The sequence below is a fragment of the Capsicum annuum genome, chromosome 3 (assembly GCF_002878395.1).
Source record: "Capsicum annuum cultivar UCD-10X-F1 chromosome 3, UCD10Xv1.1, whole genome shotgun sequence".
Taxonomy (NCBI): domain Eukaryota; kingdom Viridiplantae; phylum Streptophyta; class Magnoliopsida; order Solanales; family Solanaceae; genus Capsicum; species Capsicum annuum.
The window spans coordinates 121,628,619-121,646,244 of NC_061113.1; the positions used below are offsets into that span (position 1 = coordinate 121,628,619).

Sequence of the window (17,626 nt, forward strand, 5' to 3'; positions counted from 1 at the left end):
ATTGTTTTATAATGTTATTTCACTGTTGACTGCATATTGTATTTTTATTTTATGATTTTATTTTATTTGTATTTATATTTATATTTTATTTTCATCAATAAACTTGTATTTTAAAAATTAGGAAGTAATATGTTTGAAAAGAAAACCATCAATTCATGTAGTGCTTTTGGGTTTAAGGGTCACAATAAGAGTTCATGTAGGAAATATCATAAATGATACATTTCAAAATATTTGTTGTGATGTGATTAGTTCTTTGATGATAATTATGTTTCATATATTAAAATACGTTACAGTTATCTTTTTAGTATTTGTAACTTTGATGGAAAAAATATAAATAAATTTATCTATATTTATTTAAAAGTACATTTATATATTGGGTAAATGTACAATCACAAATACATATAAATACAAATATAAAATACCGTGCAACTATAAAGAATAAATTTGTATTATATATACAACTATATAAACATGTCCTAAATTATTAATGCATATCTAATTAAATTACACATACACAAACATGTACAATTACCTGAATGTATTTGCTATTGATTTTTTAAATACATATAAATACAAATATATAGTTATTCAACTAAGTAATATATATGTAAGATCTGCACATAGAATTGTATAATCACCTATATATATATATATATATATATATATATATATATAATTACATATACAACTATTAGAAACATGATAAATATATAATATACTACTAAAATGGAAACCCTCCATTCAATTTGATTAAGTACCAATATTCAAAATACAATAACATAACTGTCAAATTCAATTAACTTTTCACATGAAACATGAAAGTAAGATATGAAACTTAACAACTATTCAACTAAATCACTGTCAATCTACAGTTAAATGTTATCATACACAAAATAGAAAAAAAAAAATCAAACTTCAAGGACTTCTGTGTCGTCTACTATCCTAATTTTCCTAACAGGCCTTATTGTTGTTTCTTGCCATGAATAGATGATCACGCGAAACTTATACAACAACAACAAAAAAATTATATCACATATACATATTCAAAAATATACAAAATACATAGGCATACAAATCTACGTATGTATTTACAATACAAATATATATATATATATATATATATATATATATATATATAAAATCATATGTATTTACAAAAATATATATCTGACCCATATGTATATATACACAGATATAACATAAATCTCTATAACAAAAAGGACAACTATATATATAGGTAATCAAAAAATACGTAATACATATTATAAATAGTAAAAAATACAAATAAATATATATATTACCATCTAAAATGACATAGAATAGTTCAAAGACAAATGCAACACTCTAGAAAAATACATATTGATATGCATTTTTATATACAAAATACAAATACATGCACATGCCCCAAAAAATTCATATACAACTAGATTTGTGTGTGTGTGTATATATATATATATATAATGAGTACCCATTAGTTAATAAATACTTATACAAATATCTCTTTGTCCTTATATTCTTCAAAATCATATTCAGAAGAGTTTCAACATCAAGACTTGAAATTTTGCTTGATTCTCTAATTTTTTTTCCAGATCTTTGTATTTTTGGGGAATTTCAGAGATGAAAGTTTCTTCAATCCTTTTTATTTTATTATTTAGACCATCTTCTCTGGATCATTACAATGCTTCGGCTTCACCTCTTCATTGTTCATTGATTTGTTCAACTGTTCTGCGATTAGAGCAAACCTCCACAATCATACAACAAAAAAAATACAAAAATAAAAAAATCACAAGAATAATGATGAACAAAAAAAATACAAAATATATAGAGTTTGAGGAAGATAACTGTAAAATTAATAGTTACCTTATTTTGTGGAGCACGATCTTTATCTATTAAGGTAAAAAAATATGAGAAAAAGAGTACAAAATATATAGAATTTGGGGAAGCGATAACACACAATAACTGTAAAATTAATAGTTACCGTAATTTTGTGGAACACGATTTTTATTTAGAGAAAATAGTCTATTACCCCCCAACCTTTAGTCGAAATCCCAACTACACACTCAATCTTTAGAGGTGACCTATTACCCCCTGAACTATTTTAAAGTGGAATTATTACCCCCCCTGAATGCTGACATGGCAAAAGTGTGTTTCACTCTCTAAAGAGAGCGAGGACGATTTTTTTTATTAAAAAATTATTTTTAATATCTCTTTATTTTATTTATTCATTTTTAATTATTCTTTTTCTTTATTCATTTTTTTCTTTCTTCTTCTTTTTCATCTTCTTCCTATAAATAATGACAACTAACAACTCATCAATGACATCGAAAATTAATTTATCATTTTTCTTATTTCCAAGCAAAAAATTGATTGGTTTTGTCTTCAAATTCGTCGAAAATTTTAAAATGGATATTGTTCATTATTTCCAACTTCAAGATTGTCGGAAATTTTAAAATCGCTATTGTCCATTATTTACGACTTCAAAGTCATCATAAATTTTAAAATGGGTATTGTTCATTGTTTTCGACTTGAAGGTCGTTGAAAATTTTAAAATTCTCTATTGTTTCCGACTTTAAGGTTATTAAAAATTTTAAATTTGGTATTGTTCATTGTTTTCGGCTTCAAGGTTGTCGAAAATTTTAAAATTCATATTCTTCATTGTTTTCGGATTTTAGATCGTCGGAAATTTTAAAATTGATATTGTTCATTGTTTCCCACTTCAAGGTTATTGAAAATTTTAAATTCGATGTTGTTTATTATTTTTGACTTCAAGATCATTGAAAATCTTAAAATCGATATTGTTCAGTATTTTCGACTTCAAGGTCATCGTAAATTTTAAAATGGTATTGTCCATTATTTCTGACTTCAAGGTTGTGGAAAAATTTAAAATTCTGTATTATTTCCGACTTTAAGGTCATCGAAAAATTTAAATTTGGTATTGTTCATTATTTCCGGCTTCAAGGTTGTTGAAAATTTTGAAATTGACATTGTTCGTTATTTTCAGATTTAAGATTGTGGAAAATTTAATAATTGATATGGTCATTATTTCCCACTTTAAGGTTGTCGGAAATTTTCAAATTCGATGTTGTTTATTATTTTCGACTTCATCACACAGTTCATAACCAAAGAATCGACAACAAACCAACATGAACAATTATTCACCGACAATAAAGATCAAACAACACACAAACATTCAATCTCAACATCGCACATCACTCCTTATTTTTCCATTAACAGAAAACATACAGCTGACCAGATACATACACAAATTTACACACACATAAGGGACGAAAAACACACATAAATACACTATACTGGGATTGAAAAACAGCGATCCAAAACACACTCACCACACATACGTACTTAAAATAAGGGAGAGAACAAGCAAATCACGAGAACGGGAGTTAAAAGGGAGACCCACATCGATCGAAACTCACACATACGCTTACCGGAGAATGCCCACAACCAAAAAAGCTAAGGGAGACCCACCAATACACACACATACCACCGCTACAGTTATTGGACCAAAAAAAAGTGAATGGTAGAAATCTTTAAACTATTTCTCAAAACATTCTTTGATTTGGGAAAATGATAAAAATAGAAAGGAAAGAAAATTTAATGAATATTTTAATTTGGCTTTTGAGATTAAAAAAAATGATCTATTACAGTTGTTGGACCAAAATGCCTTTTGAGATTGAAGAAAAGAAAATAAAAAGAAAGGAGAAAGATGAATAGAAATGGAAATGAAGAATAAAATAATGAAGTAATAATTGTAGAAGGAAATGAATAAAAAATTGATTAAAAAAATTAAATATATTTTACAGGTGTCAAAATGCGTGTATCTCACCTCTCAACATAAATGTGATTATGACTTTTTAGGGGTGTTATAATTTCTGTTTTAAATAGTTCAGGAGGTCATAAATTCGATAACAAAAGGTTCAGGGGGGTAATAAGTCATCTTTAAAGGTTGAGTGTGTAGTTGGGATTTTGACTAAAGGTTGGGGGTAATAGACCATTTTCTCTTTTTATTTATTAAGGTGAATAAATACGAGGAAAAAAACATAAATTGAAATAAAAATATGAAGAATCGGTACAATTTTAAAAAAAAAGGTACACTAGAAAATGAAAGAAAATAAGTGTTAGAGTGAAAATAACAGAAGTTACTGCTTGGTAGCTATAGACACGTATATATTGAGTGATCTCATAAAAAATGTCATTTTTACTGTAAAATATAATTTTAATTTTTCCTATTATTGTTAGGGATAAAATGAGATTCTCTCAACTGTTCACACTATAATCAAATTTTGTAGTCTAACCTAATTTATGATTCCAAGGGTATTAATATTAGGACTTCAATTAGAGATTTTACTATTTTATCCGAGGTACAATGAATCTTAATTTAATTTGATATAAAAGTTGTTTAATATTTAAAAGATACTTTAATCGTTCAATATTTAACCAATATTATTCATATCGTGCTTTTATAATATGTAGATAAATAAATTTATAACATTAATAGTTTTTAAATAGATAGTTCTTTTTTATCATTTTATCGTCATCAAAATTTTGATTTGTCCAAGATTTTACTTCAAAGTTGTGAATTTCCGTAAAGCTCCAAAACCACCTATTAGTAGCCAAAACCCTAAACCCAAATCTCCTATTCTCTTTAAACCCTAAAATCTCCACTTACTGCCAAATTCCCCAAATGGCTTTGACTAACATCATCAGGAGGACTGCTTCTCGGGTTGTACCCTTGGTTGCTCAGGTCATCGGTAGAACACAGGGTTGCCGCCATCATCGATCCTTTGCTCTTTTCTCTACTATAGCTAACCGTAGTGCTGCTTCTAGAAACTTCTTTCACAGCTTAGTACTGTCTACCCTTCATTGCTATTCTACTAAGAGGCCCAGTTTTGATGAGTCACTCATCAAGGTCATTCAATCTGAAATCCTATGTGCTGAGTCAGTCAACGAACAAGACGAGGTTTGAAATTTAATTTTCTGAAATTCTCATCTTTCTTTTTTTGTTCTTTATATGTGCTTATGTTATAGACCAATTTTAAGGGCTAGAGTGGAAAATGAATATTAATACTAATGAAATGAGTAGAAAAGAATGTTTCTAGAATTAGTACCTATAAATTTACCGTATTCTATTTGCTAATAACTGTTCTGTAATTTTATTTTTACTTTTTAGTTCCTCCATAGATCTAGTTGTAGACTAAACTTATCAAGAAAAAAAAATACCTATTTCAAAGATGTTACCCACTCCCTGCACCTATAAACCGACCAATTGCAGAGTAATGGTCAAAGCATCTAATTCTGTGTATGACATTGACATCAAATCATTTTCTTATTTTTCTTAAAATAAATGTGCATATTTTGAAACCAGACAAGAGACTCTTAGTATTTTTACGGTTTTGAGTTATTTAAAAAAATCTGAGTGGATCAAGTATTGACAGTGTACCGCACCCAAGGTTATGGCCTAGTGGTCTATGAAGTCGATTGAGCACCATGGGGTCTCAGGTTCAATTCCCAGCAGACAAAACATCACATCAGGTGATTTCTTTCCATCTGGTCTAGCCTTGATGGACGAAGTTACCTGGTACATCTCGGGCACAGGATGGACCAGGTACCACTATTATAAAAAAATAGAAAAATAGTGATAATGTACATAAGATGGACGTGATTACTCTTTTTAATATAGATGTACTTCTATTGATTACCAAGTATTTACTACTAATTGTAACTTTTATTCAACTTTTGAAATTTATGGTTGTTAAAATATGAGTATGAAATAGGAATAGTACATAAAAATCATACTTGAAAAAGGATTGTACTATAGACTATAGTGTCTATAAATAGGGTCTCTATGTAATTATCTAAATACACAATTCAATAATATTTTTCTTCATTATTAATCACATGGTATCAGAGAATTAGTGAGAAATTCAGGAAAAAAAGTCACTGTGCGTCAATTTTTGGTGACTGATTTGTGTCATTATTTTTTTTGTGGGTTGTGTGCAAAATACAACACCCAAGAGGATCAGAAAGTTCAGGCAACAAAGACCCGACCAAAACCATCGGAAAGTCACCAGCCATGCGCCCACGTACTTGCTAGAATTTTGGCAATATCTGTCATGCGTCGGTGCGTGAGCCATTCTTCGGTCGACTTTTTCTTTTCTGTTGGTGTCGCCTAGATACTCCGACCTTCGACCAACTTGTATTTTTCAGTTTTAGTGAAGTTTCACAGATTTCGATCGTCGGAACCCTAATTCCAGCAACTTTATATTTTTTTAGGTGAATTTTCAGCAATATCAGACATCCAGATTCTGTTTCTTGGTGTTTTTAAGTCAAAATTCCCAAAATATCTTTTGAGAATGTTTTGGTCCCAAAACTAATGGAATCGGAAGTTTAAGTCCTATGATCACTTTTGAACCATTAATGGGAAGTTTAAATTATTTAGCCTAGGCTTCCTCGATTAAGTTGTGGTGCAATGGTCAAGGTGTCCAAGACCACTTAAAGATTAAGGCTACTGTGGTAGATGAAAAGACAAAATCTAGCACAGAAGATGCGAAAGCCAAAGAACAATGAGAGAAAGTTGACGCTCAATTATGTAGTCTCTTATGACGATCTATTGATTCCAAGTTGATGCCCTTATTTTGCCCATTCCAGACATGATATCTAGTTTGGGAAAAGGCTCGTGCTTTATACACCAATGACATATCTCGTTCTTATGATGTGATATCTCGAATGACCAACTTGAAAAAACAAGAATCTGATATGTCTACTTACTTGGGATAAGTACAAGCAGTCATGGAAGAATTTGATACATCAATGCTCATCACTGTGGATGTGGAAAAACAACAAGAGCACAAATAAATGTTGCTTTTAGTTCTTACACTTGCTAGAATTTCTACTGACCATGATTCAGTAAGTGATCAGATTTTAGCTAGTCTTGTGGTTCCTACAATTGATGAGTTATTCTCTCGTCTGCTTCGTCTTGCCGCACCTCCCAGTCATAAAGTAATTTCATCACCCATCGTTGACTCCTTTATTCTTTCATCTCAAACCATAAAAAAATGAACATATCATTCTATGGAGAATTGACGAGGAGGTCATTCTGAGAAATGTCAATAGTTATTGTCATAAAGTTGGACACACTCAGAATATATGCCATATTTTGCATGGTCCACCACCCAATTTTTATTTTATTACTGTAAAGGACTATAATGAGTTCCTTCGAAATCGAGCAAGTAAGTAGACATCTCTACAGTCTAATCGACCATCCAATAATGCTCATATTGCCTAGACAGAATATGATGAGTTCTTTAAGATCGAGCAAGTAAGCATACATCTCCATAAGTAGCCTTAGTTGCCCAACCTGATACTTTTGTTGCTAGTAATCCTTTTGTTTGTGTTTCACATACTAGTACTCTTGGATCATGGGTCGTGGAATCGGGTGCTTCTGATCATATTTCTGGTAACATATCACTTTTATCTGATATTGTTTATTCACAATCTCTTTCTGCTATTACTTTAGCCAATGGGATCCAAACAAAACCAAAAGGAATTGGACAAGCCAAACCCTTATATTTTGTCACTCTAGACTCTGTTCTTTATGTCCTTGGTTGTCCTTTTAATCTTGCATTTGCTAGTCGTTTGACATGTGCCCTTTATTGTAGCATAACTTTTTTTGATGATTCTTCTAATAATGAACCATAGTATGGGATAGACGATTGACACAGGACATGAATCAAAAGGCCTTCACCATCTTTCCTCTTTAAATTCCTTCACAGCATGCTCCGTTATAGACCCTCCAGGATTAATTCACAAATATTTGGGACATCCGAGTCTATCCAAGCTACAAAAGATAGTGCCTAATTTATCTAGTTTATCCACATTAGATTGTGAGTCATGTCAACTTGGGAAACACACCCGTGCTACTTTTTCACGTAGTATTAAGAGTCGTTCAGAGTCTATTTTCTCATTAGTTTATTCTGATGTTTGGGGTCCTAGTAGAGTCAGTTCACCCTTAGGTTTCTGTTAATTTATTAGTTTCGTTGATGATTTTTCAAGATGTACTTGGGTTTTCTTAATGAAAGATCATGTTAGTTTCATTGATGATTTTTCAAGATGTACTTGGGTTTTCTTAATGAAAGATCATTTTGAGATAGTTTCTATATTAAAAAATTTTGTTCTGAAATACAAACTCAATTTGGTGTTTCTATTCGTACTTTTCATAGTGATAATGCCTTAAAATACTTATCCTTTCAGTTTCAGGAGTTTATGACTCATCAAGAAATTATTCACTAGACATCTTGCCCATACAACCCTCAGCAAAATGGTATAACAGAAAGGAAAAATAGGAATCTTCTTGAGACTCCTCATACTCTTCTCATTGAATCCCCATATTTCGCTGTATTTTAGTACAATAATTTAGCAGTTTGACATAATTCGTAGTGGAGTTGATCACTCAGTGTTTTATCGACATTCTCAAACAAATCTGTGTATTTATTTGGTGATTTATGTTGATGATATCATTATCACTAGCAATTCTAAAGATGGTATCACTAAATTGAAGCAACATCTATTTCAACATTTCCTTACTAAAGACCTTGGGAGACTGGATATTTTCTAGGTATTGAGGTTGCTTAGTCCAGATTAGATATTGTTATTTCTCAATGCAATTATGCCTTAGACATTCTTGAGGAGACAGAAATGATGGAATTAGATCCATTGACACTCCTATGGATCCAAATGCTAAACTTCTGTCCGGACAAGGGGAGCCACTCAGTGATCCTAAAAGGTATAGGCGGTTGGTTGGAAAGTTGAATTATCTCATCGTGACTAGGCCTGACATATCCTTTCCTGTGAGTATTTGTTTATGACTTCCCCTATGATAGTCATTAGGATGCAGTTGTTTGTAATTTGCGATATATAAAGTCAGCCCTAGGTAAAGAACTACTTTTAGAGGATCGAGGTCACGAGCATATCATTGGATACGTTGATGCTGATTGGGTAGGATCATTCTCTAATAAACGTCCTACCTCCGAATATTGTATTTTAGTAGGAGGTAATTTGGTGTCTTGGAAGAGTAAGAAACAGAGTGTGGTTGCTCCATCTAGTACGAAAGTAGAATATCAAGCAATTGTAGCAACTTGTGAGCTAGTTTGGGTCAAACAGTTGCTGAGAGAACTAAAATTTGGAGAAACCAATAAGATGGAACTTGAGTGTGATAATTAAATATCCCTTCATATCGCATCAAATCCAGTGTTTCATGAAAGGACTAAACACATAGAGATTGATTGTCACTTTGTCAGAGAAAAGATACTCTCAGGAGATATTGTTACTAAATTTTTGAAGTCAAGTGATCAACTTGCAGATATATTCACCAAAGTCCCTAACGGGTCCTCATATTATTTATATTGTAACAATCTATGTACATATGATTTGTATGCACCAGCTTGAGGGGGAGTGTTGGAATATGAGTAGAACAGGAATAATATATAAACATCCTACTTGGAAAATGATTGTACTATAGTGTCTATAAATAGAGTCTCGATGTAATTATGTAAACACACAATTCAATAATATTTTTATCCATTATTTCTCACAATGGTAATTGTTTATTTTACGAAAAAAAAACTACTGGATTAGTATACTTGAGACTATTATCATTGGTTTTCATTGTCATTGCAGGTTGACAAGGCTGCTCCTGAGGGTTTCCCCTTTAAGATTGAACATCATCCTGGACAACAAACTATAACATTGACAAGAGAGTATCAAGGTGAATCTATTGTTGTTGAAGTTCACATGCCTGACCTTATTTCTGGCAGTGAAGATGAGAATGACGGCAATGCTGAGGATGACCGTGAAAGTGGAAATCAATCCCAAATTCCTCTCGTCATTAGGGTGTCTAGGAAGAATGGACTATCTTTGGAGTTTAGTCTCACAGCTTATGATGATGAAATTTTAATTGAAAGTTTGTCAATCAAGGATCCTAAAGTTGCTGAGGATCATATTGCTTATGAAGGACCTGATTTCTCGCGAGTCTTGAAATTTGATTAACGGCCTTTTACATTTAACTATTTCCTCTTCCTGCATCTTCAAGCCTTTTATGTTGCTTACATCCATATATTCATTTCTTATCTATTTTCATTATACTAATAGAAGATCTGCTTCTTCAACATTAGGGATTTGGATGAGAACCTCCAAAAGGCTTTCCACAAGTATTTGGAGATTAAGGGGTTCAAACCCAGCACAACTAACTTCTTGCATGAGTACATGATCAACAAGGACACCAGGGAATATGTCATGTGGCTTAAGAATCTGAAGAAATTTATTGACGAATAGATTCTACTTGTTGCATATGTTTTGATGTTTTAGTTGGGTAATTTAAATTTGGCTGCATTGTACTGTTCATCATTGATCAACGCCGTGATTGTGAAGTCCTTAAGTTATTTTTGCTATAAATCTTACAGCCCAACAACAACAACAACAAACTCAGTATATTCCCACCTAGTGGGGTCTGGGAAGGGTAGAATATATGCAGTCTATACCACTACCTCTAAAGAAGTAGCGAGGCTGTTTCCGATAGACCCCCGGCTCAAGACAAAGGAAAATAAATCAGAATTTCCAAAGCAAGAAACATGATAAAACTAACATAGATACAACAACCATAAAAATAAAGTACATTACCAAACAAAAGACACCAAACAAAACCTAACTATTGACTACGATTCAAACACTCACCTTATCCCTCCATCCTAGTGTTCTTCCTCCAAACCTTCTTATCCAGGGTCATGTCCTCGGTGAGCTGTAACTGTTCCATGTCACGTCTAATCACTTTTCTCCAGTATTTTTTTGGTCTACCCCTTCCCCATTTGAAACCATCTAACGCCAGCCTCTCACATCTACGAACTGGGGCATTCGTGCCCCTCCTCATCACATGACCAAACCATCTCAACCTCACTTTCTGTATTTTATCCTCCACCGATACCACTCCCGCATTCTCCCAAATAATCTCATTCGTAACCTTGTCTGCCCTTGTAAGACCAAAAATCCAACACAACATCCTCATTTCCTCCACCTTTAACTTTTAGATATGAGAACTCTTAATTGGCTAACACTCCACTCCATACAACATAGTCGGCTGGACCGCAATTTTATAGAATTTGCCTTTAAGTTTGGGAGGCACCTTCTTATCACATAAAATTCCCAAAGCGAGCCTCTATTTTATCCAACCTACCCTAATATGGTGAGATACATCCTCATCTATCTCTCCATTCTCCTGGATCGTAGACTCAAGACACTTAAAACTATCCCTCTTACAAACTGCCTGAGATTCCAACTTCATTACTACTTTCTCCTCTTGCCTCGAGTCACTAAACTTGCACCCCAAATACTCCATCTTGGTCCTACTCAATCTGAAACCTTTAGACTCTAGGGTTTGCCTCCAAACCTCCAGCTTATCGCTAACACCTTGCTGCGACTCCTCAATCAAAACTATATTATCCGCAAAAAGAATACACCAAGGAACCTCGCCTTGTATACTCTGCGTCAACACATCCATCACCACAGCAAATAAAAATGGACTAAGAGTTGATCCCTGGTGCAACCCTGTCAAGAATGGAAAATGCTCGGAATCTCCTCCTGCCGTCCTTACTCGAGTCTTCTCCCCCTCATACATATCCTTAATCGCTCTGATGTACGCCACAGGAACCCCCCTCGCCTCCAAGTATCTCCAAAGAACCTCCCTAGGGACCTTGTCATACGCTTTTTCCAAGTCAATAAACACCATATGAAGATCCTTCTTCCTCTCTCTATACTGCTCTACCAGTCTACGCACTAGGTGAATTGCCTCAGTCGTTGAGCGACCAGGAATAAAACTAAATTGATTTTCTGAAATAGACACAATCTTCCTTAACTTTCGCTCCACCACCCTTTTCCAAATCTTTATCGTGTGACTCAACAATTTAATAACCCAGTAGTTGTTACAACTCTGAATGTCACCCTTGTTCTTATATAATGGGATCATCGTGCTACATCTCTATGCCTCAGGCATCTTTGCAGACTTGAAAATGTTGTTAAACAGGTTGGTCATCCATCTCAACCCACCCCGCTAGAAAATTTCCAAAAATTCACTGGAATCTTGTCGGGCCCCGTTGTTCTGCCCCTTCGCATCTTGCGTATAGCCTCACTGACCTCCTCTACTCTAAAATACCGACAATAGCCAAAATCATGACACTCCTCGGTGTGCTCCAACTCTCCTAACACAACATCTCTGTCCCCCTTATCATTCAAGTGCTTATGAAAATATGACTTTCATCTTATCTTTATGAGGGCATCCTCCACCAATACTCTGCCATCCTCCCCCTTAATACACGTCACTTGGTCTAGATCCCGACCCTTCTGCTCCCTAGCCTTGGCAAGCCTAAACAACCTTTTGTCCCCGCCTTTCTCCTCTAACCCCCTATACAAACTCTCAAAAGCTGCTGTCTTAGCAGCTATAACTGCTAACTTAGCCTCTTTCTTAGCTAACTTATACTCCTCTCTGCTAACCCGTTTCTTCTCTTCATCCTTACTCTCCACCAACTTAACATAAGACGCCTTCTTCGGCTCCACCTTCTTCTTAACATCTTCATTCCACCACCAATACTCCCGACACTTGCCAGACCATCCCCTCGAGACACCCACCACCTCTCTAGCAGACTTTTTGATGCATCCCACAGCCCTGTCCCAAATACTATCCACGTCTCCCCTACCCTCCCAAACCCCCATCCCCTCCAACTTCATTCCTATATCTAAGGCACTAACTAGAGTCAGGCCACCCAACCTAACTCTAGGTCGACCCTCCCCATCCCGTCTCTTCTTGCCCTTTTTGATAACCAAGTCCATCACTAGAAGTCTATGCATGACATCTAAAGTTATTGTACCATGACATCTAAGTCTTTGGCAAGTTAAAAAAAATATTGTTGGTGAATTTTATATAGCCATATAATTTGAGGGAGTTATCTCTTGGGAGTGTTATTGTTCATTATGCTTCTATCGGCTAGTTCTAGTTGCAGCATGTTGTTGCTTGCTGATGAAATTGCTTCATTTTTTCCATGTTTGCTAATTGTCATGCCAAATCACCATGCACATGTTTGGCTTTGAACTTAATTTTATCTCAAAAGACTTTCGATTGTTCTGATTGTAGAAGCAGGCAAGCTTTTGCTTCAGTCTCTAAACATGGGTTTCTTAAACTTATACTAGCTTGCATTTTCATTTGTCTAAAGTTAATGCTCGTGATGTATTGTTTTTCTCGTGCATCGATGCTGCCTCACTTTTGTTAAAGAGTTCTATGGATTCGGCCTCGCAAGAAAAATGCCTCAGATGCGATAGCTATTGTGCAAATATGTCAAGGTAGTAGAAAGGAATAAAACTGGGAGTGGAACTTTTAGAAACCTTAATTCCTTTGTTTTTCAATATGATTTAGTACAATGAAAATTATAATCAGATTTGTCATTACCATCCTAAGTTGTACAATAAAGTAGTAAAGGAGAAAGTCTAGTTTTAAGCACCATGGCTGCTACTTCACTGGTACCCTCAGGCTCCACCTAATATAGAAGTCATAAAAACTATGATAAACATAATAGTGGCCTAGTAAATATTGAAGTCCTAATATGATTTTTAAGGAAGCTGCTCAGCTTTTTACTAACATCAATTGAAAGATTTCTATAACTTGGTAGTACTGCGTAACTATCACACTATAGTGGATTACTTTTGAAACTACGACATACTTTAACACTTGACAGTTGGAAATTGGAATTATCTACTACCGAGAGGTAGCCCATGAACATCCATATGAATAAATGAAGATGAGACATACTCTGACTTCGAAGGATGTATTTTAATCAAAGTGAATCAAATGATCTGTACATTAAATTTCTGAAATTGGCCTAGCCAACTCTGTACACAACCATAATAGCCCTCTTACTGGCAAGTATTGATCAACGTTTACACACTCTCATTTACTATATTAGGGTAAAATAAATCCCCAATTCTCCCATATTTAGATAAACACACAATAACACTTCCGCACTTGCGTACTCGCTAGCCACTAAACAACTGTCGGCACAAATCTCCTAAAACAACATTGCGGTACATGGCTAAAACTATAGGAATACATACTGACAAGACCTCTAAACTACTCTGGTCAAAATAACTGTCGAAGCTGCTGTGTTTCCCTTCTAAGTAATTGAACCTCTTTCATCAGCTCTGCTTGATTTTCCAGTATCAATTTTATAGCACTAGAAGTTTCCATCTGCGTAATGTTTCCAAAATCAAAGAGATAGTATAAAGCTGAAAAACTAGAGAAGTGCAAAGTTAAGAAATGTACATCCTGCATATGAAATTGTCTTAAAATATATAAGTAAAGATTCCTTATTTCCTCATGAATGGATTTTTAAAGGGAAGAAAGAGTTTCTTCTTGTGTACGTTGAAATAGCTGGAGTGTAAAGTTACTTCCTTGCTGCAATTCAGGCAGTGGACTTCTGTGATTGCTTAATTTCACCGTGCAAAATTTCATAGGTCAATGAAAAATTTCTATTAAAAGATAAAGTTTAGTCATTTGGAATGATTCATCATTAAGGCTCTTTCCACCAGCTCATGCTTCCGAGATTCTCTTCAAAAAATAGAACAGACGAAAACAGCCATGATGATGATTCATAACAAAGGATGCCTAAGATAAAGAGAGAAACACCCAGGTTTTCCTGATTCATACATTCATTGCTCGGAAAGCACCAGCTACTGTAGTAGATGACATATCGGACCTAGATAACATGCTACTTAGAGGTTCCTCCCTGGTTTCATCTCCAGTTTTCTTAGTTTTTGGAGAACCAACAGAAAGGGTTCCATCACTAAAGGATGGTGCAGTGCTTATTCTCTCAGCATAACTGGAAAATCTTTGCGGGAGGGACATAGTTGAACCAAGAGAATCAAGAATACCCTGCCCGTAATGCCTTTTGTTCCAATTGAAAAGGATGTGGTACTAGAGGGGACATGCTCTGATGATCCTAGAGAAGTTTCTTCATTTGAATTTTCTTTAATGCGCAAATTAACTAAACTCAGAATAGAACTAGTCAAAGAGCTGATACTCTTAAGTTGCTGGAAAATTATCCTGTAATCCAGATAACATAGTTCCTGGTGCAAGAGGACCAGATGTCGAGATTGCAAAATAGGAAGGCATGTTTCCTGACTGCCGAAGGTGAGATAATCTCTCACCACTCTAAGCTTCTGGAGGAGTTATGGTGGAAGAGTCATCACTACGGGAAGATATAACAGTAGAAGACGACTGTGCAAAAGAAGCGTCCTCCTGCAGGAATGTTAGATATGAAATATTTGTCAAGAAAGGAAAAGAACTTATGCATTTTAATGTTAAACCCAGACTGATTTTAGCTTCAAAATACTGACACCACTTTCTGGACAACAGCAACATACCGTGTAATCCCACAAGTGTGGTCTCGGGAGGGCAGTGTGTACACAGACCTTACCCCTACAAGGTAGAGAGGCTGTTTCCACAAATTATTAGCACCCAACAATGAAGGAATTAAGAAATTAGTAACTTCAACTAGATATCAAAAGCACCATTTTGCATCCAACACCATATAAATTTTGACAAATAAGTTGACCATTTTTGTATATGGAAGAGCAAGTCAAAATTTTACCAAATGTCCTGCAATAAAGGAAATAATTTGTTTTCCAAACCAAAATAAATAAAGGCATCAACAACCAGACAAGATCCAAACCTGATTGGGCAAGGAACTTGATTTCCAATCAAATATGGGGCGATTCTCATTGACACCCTCAACTGGAAGGGGAAACCTTAGAGAAGAAGGAAATAGCAAAGATGATTTCTTATCAAAATCTTTTTTAAAACCTTCCTGATCATCCCATAACTTATCAAGTGAAGGTGTAATCGGCTGAACTTCAATGAGAGGAGAAAAGACCTCCATATCATCCTTGAAGTTACGAGGAGCGTGTAATATTATCAAAGATCCACCTTTCCACAAACTACTTTGTATGGGTGTTTCTTCAGATGGAGATAAACCTAGTGTCCCAGATGTAGATCCTATAATGCCTGTTGGAAAAGAAAATGAGTCCACAGAACCTGAACGAACAGTGGCTCTGGAACCTGATATTGTCATAGCAGTTGTTAGGCTTGATGATATCATTGCAGGAAGTGGGTCAGGCATTAAAATTGAATCCTCCACAACACTGCCCAGAAGAGCCCTTTTTGTTGTGCAATTATTTTCCTTGACTATTACAGGTTTTGTTCTTTGCCAGCATAGACTCGTCACAGCCTGTAAATTCATCACACTTTGCTAGTAAGAGGAAATAAATCAGAGTAATAGTAAGAAAGTTCAGTAATCAGGACCAGAACTGAAGCTAACAAGCTGATAAACAAAGCATATAAAGGACAACCAGAATATGCTAAAAGATGTAGAATATCAGCATGAAAAACATTGGTCCATTTATATTGACATACAAATAGATACAGAAACACCATGCACCTGTATGGTATTCGATCCCAGTATCAATCTGTGCCTGTGTGACACCTGATCTTGATTTTATCAAAGATAGGTAAACCTCAACAACATGCTCAATGTACAATAACAATTAATATCCTAGTTCATACTGCAATTATAAAAACTTTAATTTTCAAGTAAATCATTTCATCTTAGCTTTAATATTATCTCAACCAACAATTATAAGAATGTCCGAAGTTTAATCATAACAATTCAATTCTAATATAAGCATAGTGTCAAATCAAATCTATAACTACATTTAAACCATAATCTACCTCATATCCTTGTCCGAAAGGACTACTTAGCCAAATTCTTGCCTTTTCTTGCAATTTTTGTTTGTTCTTGGTCTATAAATAACAAATAAGGGTGATTTAATACAAGATCCCCCATTTCTAGGCATTATAAACCTAAACCCATCAATTTCAATACATGAACTTGACCTAGTTCATCTTTATAGGGTTTTCTACCATTTAATCTCTAAGTTCTCAATATTTCATAATTACAATGAATAATTCTACACTAGGAAGTGTTTTCTAACAAGCTAGAGTCAATAACAATGGGATAAGTCATTGCCAATCAATTATCACTAGTTCATAAACCTAGTGATAAACCCTTATTTCAACCATGATCATGATACTTTAAATTCTAATAGTCTAAGGGATTAATCAAGTGCGAATGCTAAATAAACCTTGCCTTAAAGATGGAAACCCCTTCCAAATGGTTAAAATCATCTACTCTCGACACTTTGATGAAAATTAAAATAAATAGGAATGAAAATGCCACTTTTTTCTAATTGAGAATCCAACAAGTTTATCACTACAGCGGCAGAGTCATTGCTACAGTGACATCACTACAATGACACATTTATCATTGTAGTGATACTTAAGCCAAACAAACCCATCCCTGTAGTGTGTTTTTTTCACTGTGGTGATATCACTGCAGTAGCAGACCTGTCACTGCGGTGATGCTAAAGTAGTAGCTCGAGAATTATTCCTATCCCTATTAATTTCAAAACACACATATTAAGTTTCGACATCATGTACTGACCTTTTCACGAAAAATAT

General features: G+C 34.4%; 1 protein-coding gene and 1 pseudogene across 1 annotated transcript; one reads left to right on the forward strand and one right to left on the reverse strand.

Annotated features, from left to right (window-relative positions):
- Window positions 1-4,702: 4,702 nt before the first annotated feature.
- On the forward strand, window positions 4,703-10,347 carry LOC107865246 (uncharacterized protein At2g39795, mitochondrial-like). Its single transcript, XM_016711557.1, has 3 exons — window positions 4,703-4,978; window positions 9,694-10,040; window positions 10,188-10,347. The coding sequence occupies exons 1-3, from the start codon at window positions 4,703-4,705 to the stop codon at window positions 10,345-10,347; spliced, it is 783 nt and encodes a 260-aa protein (XP_016567043.1).
- Window positions 10,348-14,005: 3,658 nt separating this feature from the next.
- On the reverse strand, window positions 14,006-16,349 carry LOC107865245 (annotated as a pseudogene).
- Between the last annotated feature and the right edge of the window lie 1,277 nt (window positions 16,350-17,626).